The sequence below is a fragment of the Schistosoma mansoni genome, chromosome 4 (assembly GCF_000237925.1).
Source record: "Schistosoma mansoni strain Puerto Rico chromosome 4, complete genome".
Classification (NCBI taxonomy): domain Eukaryota; kingdom Metazoa; phylum Platyhelminthes; class Trematoda; order Strigeidida; family Schistosomatidae; genus Schistosoma; species Schistosoma mansoni.
In genome coordinates, this window is record NC_031498.1 from 22609700 (window position 1) to 22632532 (window position 22833).

At 33.8% G+C, this 22833-nt stretch overlaps 1 protein-coding gene across 1 annotated transcript in view; it reads right to left on the bottom strand.

The window, feature by feature from the left end:
* Window positions 1-410: 410 nt before the first annotated feature.
* Window positions 411-22833, bottom strand: part of Smp_042140 (putative dynein light chain) — a gene marked incomplete at its 3' end in the record, with an annotated part of 28638 nt that continues 6215 nt past the window's right edge. The window contains exons 3-5 of the mRNA XM_018797229.1: window positions 13063-13151; window positions 7111-7243; window positions 411-446 (exon numbers count right to left, since the gene is read on the bottom strand). Of these exons, the coding sequence (XP_018652292.1) occupies window positions 411-446; window positions 7111-7243; window positions 13063-13151 (258 nt within the window). The remainder of the gene's footprint in view (window positions 447-7110; window positions 7244-13062; window positions 13152-22833) is intronic.

Sequence of the window (22833 nt, forward strand, 5' to 3'; positions counted from 1 at the left end):
TCAGAGTCAAGATGTAGATACACCACGGTGATATGCCCCAAACAGAAGAAACCTACTGCCTTGATTCCACTACTAGCAGTTATTCAAAATATAATAAACTTTTAAACATAAGTATTGATTAGGCAACTTTTCAATCAGCCAGTTTATTCTTTCAGAGACTAATTGAAATTCGGTTCTTAATATCAACAACGTACTAGGACGAAACAGCCATCCAATGCTTCTAGGTTTTAAATGGTGGTCTAACATTGATCGATTCATGGTCTCAATAATAAACCTTTACAAATAATAGTACTGATAATAACAATAATAAAACAAACTTACTTTATCGTTGTTGTTGTATATATCTTCACCTTCTGTAACTATGGCAAAGATTGTCTGATGATTGTTAAAAATAAACAAATTGAATTGAATCAATCAATAAAATTGATTAATTCATTTGATAATCTCTATATTTTTATTGATATTGATCGACGAAAAAAACAAACAAATCTTTCACGATCAAAAAATGTAAATGATAATTAACAGGTTCTTTATAAGGGTCTGTATATGGTAGTGTGGTGTGAGCTACTTATATCGATATAAGTAGTATATATGGTGAGTAAGGAATAGAATATCTGACAGCAGAAGATTAAGAAGATCAGGAAAGAAGAACAGAAATAAAAAGCAATTTGTGTGGAAATCCAGGAACAATGAAGCCTGAGGCAATTGAAGAACATTTTGCAAATAGTGTATCATAGCATGGTTTTCGTATTTTACCAAGTAACGTAATTTAGTGCTAAATACATATTTGGTTGTCCTCACCTGTGTTCTCATTCACAACATTTGGTGTCGCTGCCTCCAAAGATGAAGATCCCATGGCCAAAAGAATTTGAGGACGGAGATGTGCTGAGCTTCCTGAAGGAGTTCGAAGCTGTGGCGGAGCTGGTGGGAGTGAAGGAGCCGGAGGCGAAGACGGTGGTGCTGGGGACGCTGTTGAGAGGCAGAGCGGAAGCTGTATATGATAGCCTGGATGGTGCTGGCGGGAAGACGACATGGGAGGCAGTCACGGAGCGGTTGATCGTGGAGTTCGATAGTCCAGTGGACAGAGAAGAAGCACTGCAGAAGTTCCGAGTGGCGAAGTTGCCGATCGATGGTGATCCGCTGGTGCTGGCCGTCGAGCTTACCAAGTTGTTGCGTCGCGCGCCGCCGAATCTGGATGAGGAGTCGGAGGCACAGTTGTTGGCGTCGCAGTTTATCGAGAGCGTGCCTGTTGCCGTTTCCCAGCAGCTGAGACTGGTACACGCCGCACAACCTATGGATATCAGTGAGCTTGCAAAGATGACGCGACAGTTGATGACACAAACAGTAGCTCCGGTCGCGTGCGGAAGTCAGGAGATAAATAGCATTGAGAAGAAGATTTAAGAACTGCAGCACGAGATTGCGGCATTACGAGTGAGTCGTAAAAGGAATGATAAGTGTTACGCATGTGGAGGGACAGGACACTGGAAGATAAACTGTCCAACACTACGAAAACGGAGATATTTTAGACGTTACGTGTTTCCTTCTTACTCTAGGGATCTGGGGATTGTTTCGTTGGTAGACAGAGGGGCAGTCTATACAAGAGTGAACATAAATGAACTAGATTTAGTGTACCTAATCGATACAGGGGCAGCAGTTTCGTTAATAGGTAAAGAGCAATGTAAGAGATTCAAGCCGTGTACAGTAGCAGTTCACATCATAGGAGGGCATATGTTAGAGGTATTGGGTGTGCCTAACAGTATCGTAAAAGTGGATGGTTCTGAGATAAGCTTTCCGTTCGTGGTAACCGCAAACCTGTCGAGACCAATATTAGGAGCAGCTTTCCTAAGAGAAGTAAAAGCCATAGTTGACCTAAGAAGCGGTAAGGTGGTTACGAAGTACGGTTCATTCCCAATACATGAAAGTAGCGAGGTGGCTGAGGTTAGAGTGGCAACAGCCGTTCCGACGAAGAAACCAAACATCACCGAGTTGTGCACAAAGTATGCGAAACTGTTCACTGGAGAAGGAGAACCGTACGGATTTTGCGACAAAGTAAAGCACGAAATCCCGATAAAAAACAATGGAGTAAGTATATTCACAACACGTCGTGTCCCTGTGCACTTAGAGGCTGAAGTAAATCGACAGGTCCAAGAGATGCTGAAAGAAGGAATAATTGAGGAGGCGGACAGCCCATATAGCTCACCGGTACTCTTGGTAAAGAAACCGAATGGGAAACATAGATTTTGTGTTGATTTTAGAGAACTGAATAATATAACAGAACTAAAGCTGTGTGCAATGCCAACAGTAGTGGAAACATTAGATCGGCTGCAGAGTCCCACGGTGTTTACAGTGTTGGATTTGCGGTCAGGTTATTGGCAACTGCCTATAAAAGAGAGCGATCGAAGCAAGACAGCATTTACCATACGTGATAAACAACATCAATTTAGACGAATGCCGTTTGGATTGGCGGGTGCACCATTTACGTTCAGAAGATTAATGTCGCTACTGCTCAGGGATCTAGATAATGTCGAAGTGTATGGCGACGATGTAGTTGTATACAGCCAGACAGAAACAGATCATATCAAGCATGTGGAAGCGGTCTTGAAGCGAATTGAAGAATTCGGGCTTCGAATTAATAAGGACAAGTCACAGATGGCGAAAAGTAGCATCACGTTGTTGGGGCATAAAGTGAGAAATGGAGAAATAAAACCACTGCCGGAGAAAAATCTGACCATAAAGAACGTTGCAGTACCTAATTCGAAAAGGAAATTGAGACAGTTCCTGGGAAGGGCGGCGTTTTACAGTCGGTTCATCAAGAATTTCAACGAAATAGCAGCACCCCTTTATAAGTTGTTGAGTAACACTAAATTTTCATGGACTGAAACCGCCCAACAAACGTTTAATCAAATCAAAAACATGCTAGACGACCGCCAGATGACGCTCAGACTGCCCAAACTCGAGAAACCGTTTACAGTGACCACAGACACAAGTGACCATGGTATAAGTGCCGTTTTGAGTCAGTCTGATAGAGTGGTGGAATACGCAAGTTGCGTTCTCACGCCTGCCGAACAGAAGTATTCAACGATCGAAAAGGAGTGTTTAGCGATTGTGTGGGCAGTAGACAAGTGGAGACCATATCTGTTAGGTAGACGATTTCACATCGAGACTGACCATAAACCCCTGCAGTGGCTACAAACAGCACGAAACCCCCGTGGGAAGTTGGCGTGATGGATGATACGTCTGCAGGAGTATGACTTCAGTGTCGGGCATGTTCCAGGGAAGGAAAATGTAATGGCGGACTACCTGTCAAGACCAGACATGGAAGCCGAGCTTCCATTGACAGCATACGCAGTGGAAAGTATAGAGGGAGACCCACTAGAACTCGTCCGGCAACAGAAATCTGATCCTAAACTTTGAGAGGTAATCAGAGCGATAAAAGAGGGGGCAGATGTTAACAAACGAGCAATGGACAAGGAGGTAATAATGTTACTTCGGCAAAAGGAAAGACTGAGAGTAAACACTTATGGAGCTCTGGTCTAGCAGGATGATGACAAAAATTGGGTGGCTGTGATCCTGAAAGACTGGCGGCGTAAGATGATACACGAATGCCATCAGGTAGCGCACACAGGTATCGCAAGAACGACGGATTTACTACGGCAAAGTGCATACTGGCCAGGCATGAGAGACGATGTGGCCCAATATGTGTTGACGTGCCAGCAGTGCCAATTAATGAATGCGATAGATACATGCAACCGCCATTGCAGTCAGTCCCAGTAACCGCAGTTGGCGATCTATGGTCGGTAGATGTGATGGGACCATTCCCACAGACAGATAGCGGCAACCGATACTTACTAGTAATGACGGAACATGCTACACGATGGGTCGACGCTGTACCGATTGCAGACCAGCGGGCGAAAACAGTGACCGAAGTAATAATCCGGCACATTGTAGCGGGTCACGGAGTACCGAAGATGATACTAACCGACCAGGGTCCCTGTTTTGAAAGTGACGAGTTTAAGGCCCGTTTAAAGCAGTTCGGCATCAAGAGGATACGAACTACACCATATCACCCTCAGACGAACGGGCTTACAGAAAGAAACAACCGGACATTAAAGGAATGGTTAGCATCTAAAGGAGGGAATTGGGAGAAAGAGTTACCACCAATTTTGCTGGCGCATCGTGCCTCTATACAAGGAACAACCAAGAAATCACCTTTCCTACTTATGTATGGTAGACAGCCACGACTTCTGATGCATAATAAGACGTGGCCACAGCAGCAGAAGTGGACAGCAACAAGATTAAGGAAAGAGAGGACGGAGGCAATAAAGAACGTGAAAAAGAAACAAATATCAGACATCAAGAAGGCGGAACAGCAGAGAAGAGCGTGGAAGCCTTTTAGAGTGGGGGACTTGGTAAAGTGTAGAGAACGGAAAGCTAACATTGAAGGGGGACCAGGGTCAGGAAAGCTGATCCCGAAATGGGAGGGACCGTACATTATCACGGAGAGACGCGGCTCAGTTTACACGATCCGGAGAGAAGACAAGCAGAAGCGTGTAAATGCCAGTCAACTACAGAGATGGTTTCAAGAACATCATGAGCACGAGTCACAAACAGCACCAAAGGAGACAATGGTACGGCGATCAGAAAGATTGCGAGAACAGCTTATTAAAAGGGGGGACGAGTGTGGTGTGAGCTACTTATATCGATATAAGTAGTATATATGGTGAGTAAGGAATAGAATATCTGACAGCAGAAGATTAAGAAGATCAGGAAAGAAGAACAGAAATAAAAAGCAATTTGTGTGGAAATCCAGGAACAATGAAGCCTGAGGCAATTGAAGAACATTTTGCAAATAGTGTATCATAGCATGGTTTTTGTATTTTACCAAGTAACGTTGTAATCTTGTTTTCAATACATATACATATATACATAAATGGGACAAAATCCAAGTTTTAAATCACATCCGTATCCGCAATTCAACTTTATCAGTACAAAGATTTACATCATGAAATAAAATTGGTTTTTATGAACAGTACCTACTGTGGAATTGTATATAATGAACTAGTTTATTATAACTCGGTACACAGAATGATAAAAGAGATGAGAAACTACCATGACGGAGAAGTGTAGTGCTTTTCATCAGCAAATGAATTTCAGAATTGCTGCAATATTTACTAGTAACGATTGTTCCAAAATATTGAAATTAATGACGTAAAATATCCCAAATAAGTGCACATTATACAGTAATAACACTTGTTCGTTCCTGGTAAATAAGACGTTTCTGTATAAACTATATGACACAAATTGGGTATCAGAAAAAGTACATTAAAATGATTTTCACTATGATAAGATAGAGGAATTTGTGGGTTATTTGTCAGTTAATCAAAGTAAGGAAACATTTATTGTACTTATTTCTTGTCCACCATTTCACAATTATTGAGAGACTATCAATTTTGAGTAAAGAGTATATCACTCTTGAATGTAATAGACATTCATTACCCTAGAATTTGGAATGGCTCTTCAATAGATTTCAGTTTTTGATGCATTGAAACATTACTATATGAACAGCCTCCACAAACCTGGTACCTTATAATAGACTCTTTGTTTTGTCACTGACTGACTTCTAAAAATCTGCTATAAACAGAATGTGAATCATGGCAGATGGATGCATTTATCAACATTCTGTCAGTTCTGAATGATAAAAGATTCCTAATGTAAATTGCCTTCTTTAGGTCATAGTCAATGTTTACAAAGACGAAACATTTTACAGATAACCATCAGAGATAGTCAGTGATATGAACGCTATGTATTCACCAAGCTTTCAGTTTTACAGTAAAAAGTAATATAGTCGAATACTCCAGTTTGATATATATTTAGGACAAGATATTTTGTAAAAAGAATCTGTCTATACAAGAAGTCGATTATTCCAAATATGATCATTTTTAAATGTAACGCAAAATATGAATCTGATGAGTACTTCAGTATTTCGACGTTAGTTTAACATTACAGACTAATTGAAACTAGGTAAATATTGGAAACCAGAGTGTACTGAGGCACTGTTTCATCCTAGTAAAGAACTAATCTTTAGTGTGTACCAAAAATAACGTCAGAGATAGCCAAAGACACTGAGGTTGTAGTATCCGTCTATATGTTAAGCCCATATACTTTATTCTAGCTACTGGCCAAGCCAATTCACCTATATATTATGAGTCATATTTTGATCTTGTTAATTATTCGCTTATTAACCTTGACTATATTTTTATATGAGCGTATATGTGTGCACACTTCGTATCTCATTCATCATATGTCTGTCATTCATTTTTGTCTGATTATAAATATTGAGTAATGCTTGCTCATAGCGAGTTGGCTTCCCCGCCATCTCCAATACGCATTATTGTCGCTTCGCTCTCGAGTTGGCTTACCAGCCATCTCCAATGCATGTCATGTATATTTCGCTCGCTAACATTTGCTCATGTGCTCACAGCTTTCTGGCCTTCATTATTTGTCAATAAAAATGTAGTTGCCGCTTCCCTTTGCCTTCTAATATTTTACACCGTTAAGATTGGTATAATAACGGTTATCGAAGCGATCAATTAACGAAACGCGGCACTACAAGGTCTTACGACAAATGCATTAGCTTTACACAACTGAGTTGGTATCAAATAGTTTATAGTCCTATATTTAGTTAATTTGCAGCACTGCACAACTGAACAAGCCTGCAGTCTTACAACTTAAAAATATATTCAGTGATAAAATCTCAGGATATACATAAGTTTTAAAACATTAGCATTAATTTCATATTCAATTATGAACATCATAATGCGTTTGCATGCTTCTAAATCACTCTTATAACATTTTACGTCCACATTAACATTAATAAGCGTAAAAATACTGTATTGTATCAAGAACACGAAGGCGTTTTTCTTTATAATACGACTGAGGTTCTGTTTACTAAATTCACTTTATGACATATTAAGAGTTTGGTATCAGTGTTGTAGGAATCTATGGACTCGAACCTTATAGAATGATGTGTACAAAAACGTATATTTTTCACATGCATGTTTCAATAAATACAAAAAAGGGAAGCAGTTTTAAAGAAGTTGATACACTTACATTGTTTGCACTATTTGTATTATTTACGTTATTATTCGTTTGACCGTTCTCTTGAAATTTATGTACATTTTCCAGTGAAGAATGTAAATCTGTTGCCACCTTTAATTCTTCTTGTTCAACATATTTGAATCGTCTAAACAGTAGAATGTATCACCCAACCACACACAAAAATTACAAGCAAAAATTAAATAGCTAGTTATTGTTTATGTTGACATTTTCACAGTTTATAAATACTTTTTGTTACGAAATGAAATCAGTTAGAGAACGATAGATAATCAAAGATTCGTGGTTATATGTTCTATCAAAGTAAAGAACACTACAACAGCAAAGACACACGAAATGAAGTATATTATTATAAAGAAAATATAATGTCTTTACCACTGAGACGGAAACTAGTTAGGCACAACTTCATTTTTAACCAATTTGTGATGTCATCACCTACATCTAGTTAGTCATTGTCGAAACGGAGCCTGGAACAAACATGAGTCAGATCAAGTTACTCGATACTTATAAGAGGATAACAAATGATGGAATCTCCATCACAATTAACAATTTTGAGCATCAACATCAAGTTTTCAATCACTGATTGGAGGTATTAAGTTGTGCTCAACCAGCCTCTATCTACGATCATAGCCCAAGTTCATCTATGATTGTATCCAATGTCACAGTTGAATTTATGTCAAACAAGTTAATTTATGACGTTACATTATTATTATGACATAAATTGATGTTTTACGGGCTTAAGTATAATAGGAAGGCGAATTTTCTAGAAAACTATATTTGGTTCAACAGACAATGCTGACTGGTTTTCACCGTTTCTTCTGATAAAAAACACTCCTGGAATGTAACAAAATCTTGGCAAAACTACTTCACTTTATTTTATTTGTGTCCTAGTTATTTTAGACTGAAATCAAACAAAGTATGTCTCTTTTTCTAGGGGAAGAGGAGTTGTGAATTTCCCAATGGAAACCAGGTGACTATGATCTGATATTTAACACTTTAAATTTCGATAATGCAATGAAAAGACGAAGTTTATCAGTTAACATTTTAATTAATTGGAAACGTATGCTAGAATTTCAGTGATTATATGAATAAGTACCCACACAATGAAAGGAAGATGATAGATTAAAACATTATTTGTAAATAGGGTAGGCAATAAATATTTTAATGAAACACAATTCTCTGTTAAAAAAAAAACCATTAAAAAGAACAATGAAAATATGGAAAGCAGTTGGAGATGGTGTTCTTTTAGTGACCGCTTGACTGAATGCATAATGATTGAACTATATTGGCTTTACTAAAGTACAAATAATGTTTACTTTGCAAATGTTTGGTTGATTTATTACGTTTAGAACAATGGTACATCAAAAGTCTAATATGCATTGAATTTAGGATACAGATATTTCCGACAAATAGTAAAGGATGCAGAGATTGTGTAGAGCATTGGAGTTCGGTAATATACCGACTTAGAGAATAATAAAGTTACTCAGTTATTTAAGTCATTTCAGAAATACAGGAAATGGATAGACAAACATGTACTAACATACACATGTATAAAACATGCTCAAGGTTACAGTTTAACAATTGAAGAAGGTAAATATATGGGTGATAACATATATAATGAGATTAGTATGAATCTGATGTCCAAATATTAGAATAAATCACGTAGACATTTAACAATATTAATTCCCATATTCTCCTAGCCTTAAATCAACCAGTTATTCACATAGAACCTAAAACTTGGTCTACATCTTCATTGGTTCAAGCTGATATGATCAAGACAAATCTGAAAGTAGTAGAATTGGTAACGGTTTAAGTAGCAGAAGAAAGGACAAGATATATACGATATGATTGGATAAGAAGGAGTGAATTCATGAAATGAAAAGCATTAGGTAATTTCAAAATGTGGAAATAAATGAAGACAAAGCGTGGATGAATCTATGCCATTACAACAGATTCTAAGAAATGTCATTCAAAGAAACCAAGCATTGGTTACGATATTCTCACAGAAACTGACCAAGAAGTCTGATATGACATAACTGTCTCAGTTCAATATTTAATGACTGTATAGACTTATTCAAGCTTCTAGTCTGACGACACTTAGCTTTGCTCCAGCCTACTCTTGCACTAGCCCACATCATCCGTCGAGGTAGGTGGTGGTTAATACATGTCCCATCCACCTCATATAACGACTTACTACCTCCTCAACCACTTTACCATCTTTACTTAATACCGTATGGCAAACCTTAACATTGTTAACAAGATGGTCTCAATATATACGAGCACTTGTTGAAAGACACTTTTTATCAAATTTAGCCTCTAAGCAGAACAGAACAAACTGCTAAGCAGTAAAAAGACCCTTTACTTGGGAGATGGACACCTCGCCTACGCAAGTTAGCAAACTCCAAGAGAGCTGTTCCAATCCGTTTCGAGATCTCGTCAAACATCAACCCATTACTCCCGGTGAAACTTCTGAGACAAATGAAGTGGTTAAGCTTAGCTAACTCACTAATATGTACTTCTAGCCTGTTTTGTAATTACAATATTTGTATATAATCAGTTATTGTTATTATTATATTTATCTGATCGAAAAAAAATTCAATGAGCTTTATTTCCTGAATTCTGTAATCAGTTAGTTGGTTAGCTTATGCTTCAATGGGTGACTGAAATCTTTTTCTTCTTAAACCCAATGACCCACATTTAAAAATTCTACCACGGTTAAGGTTAGATTACAGTGATATTGGATGCAGATGAATGTAACGGATTCAATTTCGTTTGTAGTCATACCTGTGTGTGCATTGATCAAAAAGTAATAAACTGGGACTAAACATTTGTTCAATCCTCTCTGATTTAGAATAATTTCTCAACTAACTTTATTTATTGTGCTACTGTTGATCCTATACGTTATAAAATTGTCCGAACTAAAAAAAACATTCTCTTGAATATCACAAAAATGAAAATTAAAAAGTCGAATTGTGAATACTCTTATATTAATTATTAGTATGAAGAAGATGGTTGGACTTGATAATTTCAAATAAATTGAACATTGAGTAGTTAGTTAATAGTAAGTATATTTTTTGTCATATCTCAATGAGTAGAAAAAATTATATTTCTGACGTTTCGCGGCATAATGCAAGGTACTTCAAAGTAAACAAATATATACTTATTATATTAGTTCTTCTTTCAATTGATTATTAGTTAAATGAACTAACATCTGACATACAGTGTTCTTCAGGGCAGTTTAAGTTAAGAACCAATAATACATGGTTACAATATTTTCAATGTTTGAGTTGATACTTATGTGAATTGGTACATTGAAATGTTAACCTCATTCTAATTTAATATGATCGATAAGGTCCCATCAGTTCAACGGACTAGGGAGATATATTATTATTATTATTATTATTATTAGTAGTAGTAGTAGTAATAGTAATAGTAGTAAATCTACACCAGCGAATTCGTCTCGTTATCCAGTCTATTTAGTCCAATTATTCTCAAAAACACATTTATTTATTATTTTACCACACACGTAAAAAATGTTTTTAAATCATATCAGAATGTATAAAGTCAAATTGAATAGTACTTTCTGTATACAACAAAATGAATGCAATGAAATTTCAGTCAAAAATTCGATTGTATATATAGATATAACTAACTGAGCAAAGGACAAACTTGATATTTTTAATAATAAGTCGATTAGATACTGATATTTCTGTTTCGACTAAAATGTGGACTTTAATCATATATTTTTCATATTATTTATTCAAAACAATTTACTCATTTGTTTAGTTAAGCCGTTGATAAAGATTAATTCATTTTGAAGAGAGTAGTTAAGAGCTTGAGAAATGGTGAATATCAAGGAATAGTGAATAGATTTTGTATTATAGCTTTGAATGCTGTTATGTACGGCGATCATCATACACTAAATAGAAATGAGTGATTTTATACATCGTGATGAGCAAGATAATTTCAAACTATTTAGTTTAAATATAATAGATCATAATTTTAAACTAAATTAATTTTTCATAAAACGTCACCGTCATCGACTTCATTGTTGGAACAATCCATGACTTCATGAAATCCATAGTTTAGTGCATTAGATTAAGAGTCTGAGAAATCCATACCGAAGCTAATTCTTCAGTAAATCTTTGATTAATTTTCTTATACATCTAATCAGTTTGGAAATGGGACCATTTTTCAGCAACGCTGCTTGATAAAGGTAGGGCTATATCAGAAACTGATTGGAGTTAAAAATATAGAGCATAGTGTTTTAACTTAGTTAATTAACGTTATCATAGTCTTAGTAACCTCTGTACGTCCTAGTTCCTACAGCTTGTGTTGGACTGCTGCTTATGGGTTTCAAATTATTAATGAAAAGCTGTTTCTTAGTGGTCTTAAAAGTAACATAAATATTTTAAAATTCGATCATTTAATACGTGAGTCGTTCAAAAAAATATCGCAATTCAAATGATCTAACTCAGTGATATGAATTGCAATTATTGAAAAACAAATAGTGGAACATGTGAAAACTTTATCGAATTCACTTCATTTTAATAAAGAAAGAAAACAACAATAGACCGAATGAAAATTGAATTCTGAATAACTAACTATAAAGTGTATACAGATTGGTCATCTTAAAATAGACAATCAATTGAATCTATTGAAAAATCTACGTTGACTCATTCAGTTTACTGAATAAACAATGATAATGGTAATAAAAATGACATTGAATTCTGAAAACGTTTAATTTTCTGTCCAGAAATCAGGTATTTCAATGATGAATTGGTTTGTAAGTAATTGTACAGTAGTTTACAGCAGATATATATTTTCGAACGGTTAAGAATAAAACGAAACACTATCCAGACAGTATTCAATGTCTTATTTTCACATCAGATTGGTTTGCTTTAATCATTGTTCTAACAATCTAAACAAGGATGATAGGAAATTGGAACTGTTGTAGCTTGATCTAATAGCTTAGAGGTTAAGAGCTCTGTTATATCTAGAGCTTAGATTCTTGCTATGATGAATACTACTAGACTACTTGAACGATCGAACCCGCAACGTCGCGAGAGAAGACAAAACACTAGTAAGTAGGAATGTTATTCTCAAAACAGTGTCAATTATGGTACAAAACTGTCAGGTATTTATAGTTTTTCAGTAAAAACGAAATCATCATTAAAGTTATCCAATCCGCACACAGGGGGATATTAGCATTGTCCAAAAGGGAAGCTACACACAGTGATTCTGGAATAATCTTCCTAAAGCTGATTGGATAGTATATGTTCGGCTCCTTCTGAGCTTGTTAGAGCTTCCTCAAATTCACTTGTGGACTGTCCTCATAATCTCAAGATGAGATTCTTAGAAACCACGCTCTATGGCTGAATAACTTTGAAATATACCGTATTAGGACGAAACAGTTTAGCTAAATTCAAGTATAAACGATTGCTATATATTTCGAAACTGTGGCTCCGTGGTTTGTATAAAAAATTTGAAAAACCAGTCAACAATTATTCGTTCCATAGTAAACTTTTCACTTGTTGGGAACTAGGTAATTTTTACCATGTTCCTTGGATTTTTCATTACTATTATTACATTTCGGAGTTGCTACAATGACAACAACTATTGTAACCTTTCTAACCTCGATTAACATAAAATCCTCTATGTCACGAAACTGGTACCTGTTCTTATAGGAATGCAAAATACTGTATACGTTGTGGTATTCACCAGTTTGATTATTTTTTTCACAAATGACCCTGCATTAAAAGTCCCGCGTTCTAAAGTGTTCTGATGGATGGATTCTAAGTTGGTGATTTTGGTATAGATTATCGGAGTAAGCCAATACAATATTGGACTCTATAGTAAAATCATCAGTCCAATCTGTATTAGGCATTAATATAACCACAATTTGTTTTTATAAATATTAATAGTCAACGTCAAAAATGAATCACTTACAAAGCCTCCAGTTCCAATCCTAATACATCACAAAATTTTGAAAGTGTAATTATGCCTGTCTTTTGAGGATCGAATAATTCTTGCCATCTCTGAAAAATTAAATTTATCAATAATTTGATTTTATTGTTTCATAAAAATAAAACACACAAATGGTAATTATTTTTTAATATTCTTTCGCTTAGAAATAATGTTGTAAACTAATCAGTTGATCCATATCATGTGACTTGCTCATCACCTTCTGTGCTTTAATCTTAGTTTTCAACGTGAAATGATCATCCGATCAACTTTATCGATCACAGTTTCCCTTTTCTTCTGTAGATAACATTATGTTTATCAATAATTTTCTTACAACATCCATTGACAGACTTGTTAAACGACAATAATATTGGAAGCCTTAGTAAACAGTAAAATATCTGTTCAAAATCTGTTTCCCAGTTAAGTTAATTAAGAATGTGTATCATTCATAAACAACATACGTTCATGATATGCTAGACAAACAATAAAGGAATTAACTCAGTGAACTATCTACATAATATGAACTATTTTGATTAATAAAGTGTATAATTTCATTTCATTTAAGTAATTCATCGACGTTGATCAAGATTATATAGAAAACACAAAACTAAATGTTTCATAACTGAATTCTACAGAGAGTATTAGTTCTCCTATTGATGACGAGTGCCAACTGGCATTCAACTTGAGTTCAGAGACCCTTATTAATTATTTCCAATTATTTAATGTAAAAAACATAGTGTATACTATATCGAGTCACTTAAACTAGTGATCAAATCATAATTTAATCGTTAGAATGTGGTCTATAGTAAAGTATTAAGCAAATATAAAATTGGTATATAATCGACGACCAATCAATACAGAACTAAATATTTTCATTAGTAACTTTGCAGTTGATTATACTTTAAAAGAAAAGTGGATTTCTTAAAACATTATGAAAACCAATGATGTATTGTTGGACTTTAATCACTTCGTAAAAGTCTATTCAAAAGGTTCTTATTTTTGATGCAGAACGTTTAGTTGATGAATCAATTATTTCAACACACCAATTGAAATCTCAAATAAAAGACATTTACAAGTTACTTAAAGAGATTAATTTGACTATTAAGCATAAAATTCATTATAACATTTCATTGTAATTCATTTTGATTGAAACATAAATCTTAGTGAATAGAATGGATAACTATAATTTAACAAAAATAAACTAATCATTAGAACTATTCTAATCATTATATGATAGATGAGTATTGGTGTATCATAAACGTAATTTCTTTAATAGTTGAATTCATGAGTTAATTTGAACTAGACCATTATTGAAAACCTGGAAGCACTGGATGGTCCATTTCGTCTTGGTATGGGACTTCTCAGTAGTGAACATCCGTGACCCAGCATGTGAGAACCGAACCCAGTACCTTCAGTCTCACGTGCGAGCGATTAACCTCTAGACCGCCGAGCCGGCATCCAGTAGCGTTAATATCTAACTTCAATCGATCCATGATCATGCCCAGGTTTTCAATGGTGGTGTAGCCTTAATAGACTCATGAATTCAACTGTTAAAAAAATAAAATATTTGAAACAATGCTTAAATATATTCATAGCAAACAGTAGTAAATGTGGGTAGCTTCTAGTCGAAGAAAGTATATATACAGAAATCACATATGATTTACGCTTAACTAATTGAATAATGAAGATTTTTTGGAATGTATTTCGCTAATACGTCACATAGTTCTGATAATCTTCATCTTCTTATTATACTATCCAAATTTATCAAAAGGACTAATTGCTTCGAAGAAGATATCGTTAAAACAACTCCGACTACATTGAAACAATGATGAGTTGAGGTAAAATGTTAAACAATTTACGAGATTGATCATTTTATACTCTAGATATGTATGTGTATGTCATGTTTGTTTGTTTTTATTGAGCTTTAATTCCTAATATGAATACTAATAGCTAAGAAATAACTTATTTACAGGTTTAGTTTTGTCTGGAATATATTTCTATTTGTGATTCAAAATTATGAAATTTGAACAAGTCAATAAGTTGTTTGACGTGATATAGATTAGCTCATGGATTCGAGTTATTTTTATACTTGAACTGATATCAACAAGTGAAATTTCGGTAATTATATAGATTTGGTTAGTTATGTCGTTCTACTTTTCAAATGATAATAACGACCAGCCATCCACCTAAGTAAACGAAAACAATGAGCTGACTGGTTAATAAATTCCCAGAGTTCTAACAGGAAGTCATGACTGTTGAACTTCAACCATGTCATTAATAATGACAATATGTAGTCGCGTTAGTTTATCGAGATTCGACTGAAACTGTAAATGTCGACTACTGGTTTTTGACTCAGTGATCTCCAAGGTAATTCGTTAGCTATAAAGCCTGACGTTCTTGGGTTCGATTATCGACAGAGTTGTCTAAACTCTTCTTGATGATTCCTAAACAAGACTGAGATAGCAGTTTACTGCATCTTGGTTCTTAGTGGTTTATAAGCAAATTACTATCCAGCTATTCCTTAAAGCTGATATTAATGACAAACTACCAGAAATTTGATTTCTTGAGTTTAGTAAAGGATTGGTTGATTCTGGTCAAACATTCAAAGTTTACAAATCGGTTACAATATTTTTTTTATGAAATCTCTTTTCTGAAACTGTAATTAAATGAAGATACGAAGTATAATGCTTCACTGGTCAGGGTAAGTGTGAAAATTTTTATGGAGTAATTCTCTGTTCCTCATTTTCTAGTCGACCAGTAGCATTTCGTCAAATGAAGAATACGTTACCTGCTTTGGCTATTTCAATGTATACTTGTCAATTCAAGTGCTTTTGTGAATAACGGCATATCAGGCAATCTATTAAGTAGAATCTTTAACGAGTGCCTCCTTGCATGCTCTGTAAAGGGGTCTCTTACATATAGCAGAAAGTGTAGCTATTCAAAGTAGCAACTCTAGTCTCTGTGATCAAAAGAAGTTCGTAATACCAATATCTCGTCCTTGGTTTGATAAGACTAAATAGACGATTTTACCGATTCACTATACTTTAAATTTGTCTTTCTTCATCACTTCTACATCTTTCTTATACATTTGGAAAACCGATAGTTTACCTACTTCTTTTTATAGATTCTTCAGTGACTCTTATTTTACTGACTTTGTTTCTTCAAGTTTGAACCTGCTTACCATTTTCACGCTATCATGCTTTTTACAGATATTCTTATAGTTACCACTATAGCTGTCTTCTCACAGTCAATTTGTACTTTTATTGATTTGATTAACTATATTCTTTTTTTCCATTGTTGTTAATTACTTGATTACTTTAACGTTTTTCCATATGTACACAAATACTATTATATACTCTATTGAAGATTGAACTAAGAACAATATTGTTCCCTTTTATGTCTTCATCTCGAATGAATAAATGTTATGTTAAACGGAGCTATTCATTACAGTTTATATAAATGTTTGATCAGCCTGGGGAAATATTTCTTATCATATTAGCTTAGTAATGCATATTTTATTTCATTAATTTAGTTTCTATGAGGTATCACTACCACTCAGTGCAACCTAATCTATGCGTAATTAATCTATAGCCCTAACCGCATTCACACACATTTTTCCTACCTTCAAAATAATTTCCATATCTCTCTTTATCATTCTATAATTATACAATTCATCATAAACAATTTCTTGGATTAACAGACTAAATTTTTAGGTGGTTTTATTCTTTGAGCTGGATGGTTTGGTTTTGGAGCTTTCATCTAAATCATCCACCTGAACTATAGATCTTCTCCACCATCTCAAGACTAAACTTTATTATAATTTGAGAAAGTAAGATACTATAAAAGAAAATACAGCCAAATAACAACAAAATAAAACTTTTTCTCATCAGAAATTGTCATCATTATCACCATCATTAGTATGCTAATAATTAACTTTTACATAAGGTGAACAATAAGTCTTAGAACACTTTAAAATTATTTATAGCACAATATGGTAACAAAACCAATATTACCAATACACTGTACACATAAATAAATATCTAAATGCAAAAAAAAAATATTGAATTACTATTTTGAGTCATTTCCAATTTGTTATTATAAAAATAAACTCAGTCATCATTCATATTAGAAATATCCTTGTGTATTACAAGTTTGAGCTTGTACAACTAATAATTAGTAGTTCGATTGCAAAAGATGAAAAGACTGTGTGTCCTAGTGTTATTTTGTTGTTGTTTTTTCCAAGATTTTAATATTATTAAGATTTTGTGATAATCAGTTCAATATATCAACATAACAAGGTCAACTTTTATTGATTGAGGCGGAACATGACCTTCTATGGTTGAAAATATTATAAAGTATCTAAAGGTTAACACAAAAATTATGTAGAAATTGTAAACAAAATGTGTATTTTGTAGAACAGAAAACCCACAATAAATTACTCAGTCACTTATTTTGTGTTTGTAATCTCTTTTTCCGGGATAGGATATGTGTCCATGGATTTGTGGTACATTTGCCTCTCAATGTGTAATATCTAGCCTTTTTTGTCCATCTAGTGAGCGAATGATCCTTATAAAAGCATAATTTTCACTGAGATTTCACTTCATTTCCTTTGATTTTTTAATCCAGGAGATTAGGCACCACTACTATGTCATGTCCATAGAAGAGATGTTCAGATAGCTTCAGATAATTGGAATGAAATCCCCATTGGAAATTGCACTCTCGTGTGCAGTACAGGCACACTAATCAAACAGATGAATGTTCGAAAATGCTAGAAATTGAACTTTTCCTGAACACTTAGGAAGGATGGTTATTTTCACAATTTTTCTCATATCATATATTTGGTTGCATCGAAAAATCTTCAGTAAAACAATGTGCCGTATTACAACACATTTCCCTTTTGTCTTCATGCTAAACTTAATGCAACTTGAATATATATATGTATACATAAAAATATCACAATAGTGATTATCTATCATCTATCTTCACTCGGTGACATTTATTCACATTATATGATATATTTGACTAAAATGGTATTCCGCTCCCTCAAAACCTTTATTTAATCAAAAATTTAATAGACAACTCTAGTAACGTTGTACATTTTACTTGTATTTGTTCGTTACTATTCAGTGTGTTTTAATCTTCTCTTTATTAAAATGATAATTATATTATTCACTTAATTTGTCTTATTCTACTAGACACAATGAAATTTATCAGGTAAAAAGGGTTTATCTTTAGTCTAAAAAGTAAACCAGAAGTAATAACAAGTCATTTGAGCTTTTATCTGGTACTAGAAACCAGAGAACCTTTCAAAAAAAATACTATATAAAATAGTAATGTGGATGATTATGTGAAACGTCTAACTATAGTAAAATTACCTAACATTACGCTATTTATTTTTACTATTAGTAATAAATGACACTAGTTAGTGATGAACATAAAACTGTTATAAAACATCAAGATATACGGTTTGTGAATGAATTGTTGAAAGATTTAAGATGTATGGTTCCAAATATATTCAAAATGATGTATCGATATCATAATCTTAGCACATTTTATGTTTTTCATAAACTACTTACTAATAACAATGATATGCTTATTGTGACTAATAAATATTAAATATTACGATTTGTTTATTCCTGTTAATAATATTGTACTATATAGATGATGATGTATTTTTCCTTATTCCTTGTGCATCGAATGAATTACATTTGTGTGTAGCAAATCATCAGTGAATAGGGTTTATACAATCATGTCACTTCAAATAATGTATTTGTATATTTATATCAAATGTTGTTTCTCATTATGCATAAACCAGATCATGTCTGTAAATTGGTATCATCATTTGCAAATATATATGTACATCAAAATGTTGATAATTTACAAAGGGCTCTATTGGTCAGTATCTGTTGGGATATACGTTTGATGAATGAATGATTTGGTATTTTTTCATAAGTAATCATAGGGTTAAAGCATCTATTCAAATAACCTATATACTAGGAAAATCTTGTCAGTTGATTACTCAATATCACATGTGAAAACTGAAGTGATTACATTTAATGAAATAAAATAGTTCCTGAACAAATGGTGTTCATCGCAATCAAGTAACCTACTGATTAATGGTCTGGTACTTGAAGCCATGAGTAGACGATGCGAGCTTCAGTGGGAACATCAATACCAAAGTTCGATTAAATCCAGATGACAAGTATTTAATAAAGCAAAGCTCAGGACTCAGATATCACTGCTAGACACGAATGTTAACTATAATTTGGTTTATTCATTTTTAATAAACACTTTCGTTGCATGCTCTCATGAGAATTTTGAACCATAGATCATTAATTAAACAAAAGGGACACTGATGATCACATTTATGTTTGAATAACAAATATAAACCACGAATATTTTTATGAATATTTTTGATTTACAGATTCTAACGTTTCGAAAGTCACTAAAGCTGCAGTTCATTGCATGTTTCTGAATGACAAGGATATGTCCAAAGTTTCGAAGAAGCAACACATTTTTTAAACTTATTTACTACTAAGAATCAATTGAACCGTATACAATATTTGCAGTTCAATAAGAGAAGCTTACAACTATATAAAATTTAATCTCAACAATGTATCGTTATCCGATCAAATCGGCACATAACAAGCTCGTATTTTAGCAACAGATTATAGTATCCAATACTAATACGAATAATTTGTTTAGAAGTTTGTAAATCCTAATCACTTGTAGTGCATTATCAAGTCTAACCAATAAACAAATGTTACATTTGAGTGTATATATTTGTTTCATTCCATTAACTAACGTTTAGCCAACATCTAACATTTCATCCTTCGTTATTCTCTCGCTTATTTGATATGTGGTAATATTTTAATTGGATATTTTTCATCGATGTCACAACTTTCACTGCCTAATGTCATTTAGCCACTGGTGCATTTTTCAGAACCCATCATTCTACTGTTAAAGAGTTGGTAGACAAACTAAATTATTCATTCTATCGTAATCTTAATTTCTAAAGAAAATTTGTCAATTCAATCGACCAATACAATTCGACCAGCACTGCTGTAGTGAACGAAAACACAAGTGGGGACAATCAAATGTATTCGAATACAAAATCACAGAACATTTTAGTAAAATCTGAGAACCATACAGTAAATTCTTCATTTGTAAAATGTCAATCAATTGCCTCAAACTTGACTATTCCCTCTGCAAAATGTTAGTCAATCGTCTCAGACTTAATAGTTCTTTCGTTTCCACACCAATCATTCTTTATTCTCGTTCTCCTTTCTTCGATCTTCTTAATCTTCTGCAGCCTTGCATTTCACTTTAAATTAATGTCACATACTACTTATATCTGTCGACATCAGTAGCACACACCACACTGTGAATGACTTGATATAACTGACTGCTCACTACTCAATGATCAGTCATTTGAATATACATCTCAGTTGTACAAGAGGTCAGTCGCGACTCAGATAACTCGGCAGTAACGCCTCTGATTGTGAAGCTAGGTTACATGGGATCAAATCCGCTAGCGATCATTTGTTCTCTCAAGATTACAGTCACAGGTTTCTGACGAGTGCTAAATAGTATGAAACCAGAGTCAATCAAGGTTTTCTGTCAACTACCTGAAACCACTATTTTAAATCAATTCTGTTGCAACCAAACCTCAATTTACGATTCCAAAAAATGGTTCATTATGTTTTTTTTAAAAAGTACATATTAGCAATACCACTTATAGTTGCTGAGTTCACACGTTGCACTTTTTAAAGTACACTTAAAAACATTCGTTTTAATAATGAATAATAAGTTTATATTTAGTTACTTTATTTTATGGGGTTTTACATTTAAATTAATCATAGATCATTTGTTATTTTTTAGAATAATCATTAAGTTTGACACGTCAGCAACAATCATCCTTCATTGTTATGATTGATGAAAAAAACATTTCAAATCTTAAAGCATTCCATGATTACATTTACTGTCAATGTTTAATAATAATCAGGGAGTATTGTTTTTATGTGACTTCCTAAATAGCATATTCTCTGTTAACGGAGTTTTTATTTTACAAACATTGTTAAATTAGTTATTGAAAGTCGTTTGACTGGCATTGACTGGATCAGTCATCTGGTAATAAGCTTTGAGATGGAAGCTTAATGTTTGCGTACGAATTCATGATTGATAGAGTTCGATCACATTAAATAGAGGGTATACACTGAGTCATGGAACATCAAAAAATTTGTTTTTTCTACCCACTAGGATGTTTAAAAAATATTATTTTTATTTATACCAATCTACCCAATGCTCAATTTATTTGAAATTATCAAGTAAGACCTTGGTAATGATACCTAAGAACAAGACAGTTATCAATAGTTGGATTAAATGATAATCATAGGATTTTACGAGTTAAAATCAGAAATATGGATGCTACACTAACGGTTTAATGTCTTTCTATCCACACCAAAGCATGAAAATTGTGAATCCAGTCCAGTTTGTAGACTTAGATGCCTTTTCAAGAGGATTTTACACATCTCACTAAAACTGACTTTCTTCATTAACTCAATTAAACTACATTTAAATTAAAGACGACTATTACTATGCATAAACTCTTTAAAAAATTACATTTCCTTGAATATTTTAATAAGAAAAGTTTGACGACTGAATTGTACTATATAAGTACAGAAATGGCGGAACTTTCATTACTAGTAAACCACGTTCTGTTTCCTTTTTTATGAAATAAATTGACCACACTTCCTTAGAAATTTCATTTTGTATAGAGAATCAAATAACTATATTACGTTGATTTAACACCTAACCTTTCCGTTGAAATATCAGCTGGGTAAATTTTTTTTATGAATTATAAATAAACCCATTATTTTGTGGTATTTAATTTATGGAATAATCCGTTTTATTTCACTATATTCAATTAAATGCATCAAACGGTCAAGTTTTTCTATCACAAATTACATAGAGTAAAAACTACGTAGTTTGAAAGTAAAGGTATGTTGACAGATTTCTTATACTGATTTTGTGGTGCGTGCTACTGATCTCGACAGATATAAGTAGCATGTATCTGTTGGGGATGTTAGATCCGCAGAACTCATTTGGTAAATACCTCATTTTTGTAATTATATTTTGAAGTTTTGAATTTGTTCGTTTTCGCGCCAAAAACGCTCGTTTCACCGTCATGTATTTCCCACTTGGGAAAATCTTAAACGCTATTGGTCCGCTGTGTCTTTTAGTATGCTATTTTGTAACGTTTCCCAAGGACAGTTTTTTGTAGTACATATACGTTTAATTTGTGCCTGTTAGATCGCTTGTGCTTCTGGTTGCTTTCGGAATTTATTTATTCCCGTTCAAACTTCGACTTCTCTCTCTAGTTAGCGGGGCTGGGACGTATCAGAAAAGCTAGCTTACTGGTCTTTGGTCACAAGTCTTTGTTCCGTTCGTAGAATAGATCAATTCGTAAACGCTTCAAGCATAACAATATCACCGATCGAAAATGAAGTTCGTGAAGACAGAAAGTTGAAATTAAAGGGAAGAGAACGAGAACACAGAGTGATTGGTGTGGAGATGAAGGAACAGTGAAGTCTGAGACAATTCATTCACTCTGCAAATGAAGTACTTACTGTATAGTTCTCAGATTTTATTAAGATTTTGTAATGTTCTACTTTTGGTTGTCCCCGGTTGTGTTCTGGTTCGCTACAATTGTATTTTACATGAACCGCTTAATATTCACATTTAGAAATTTAGAAC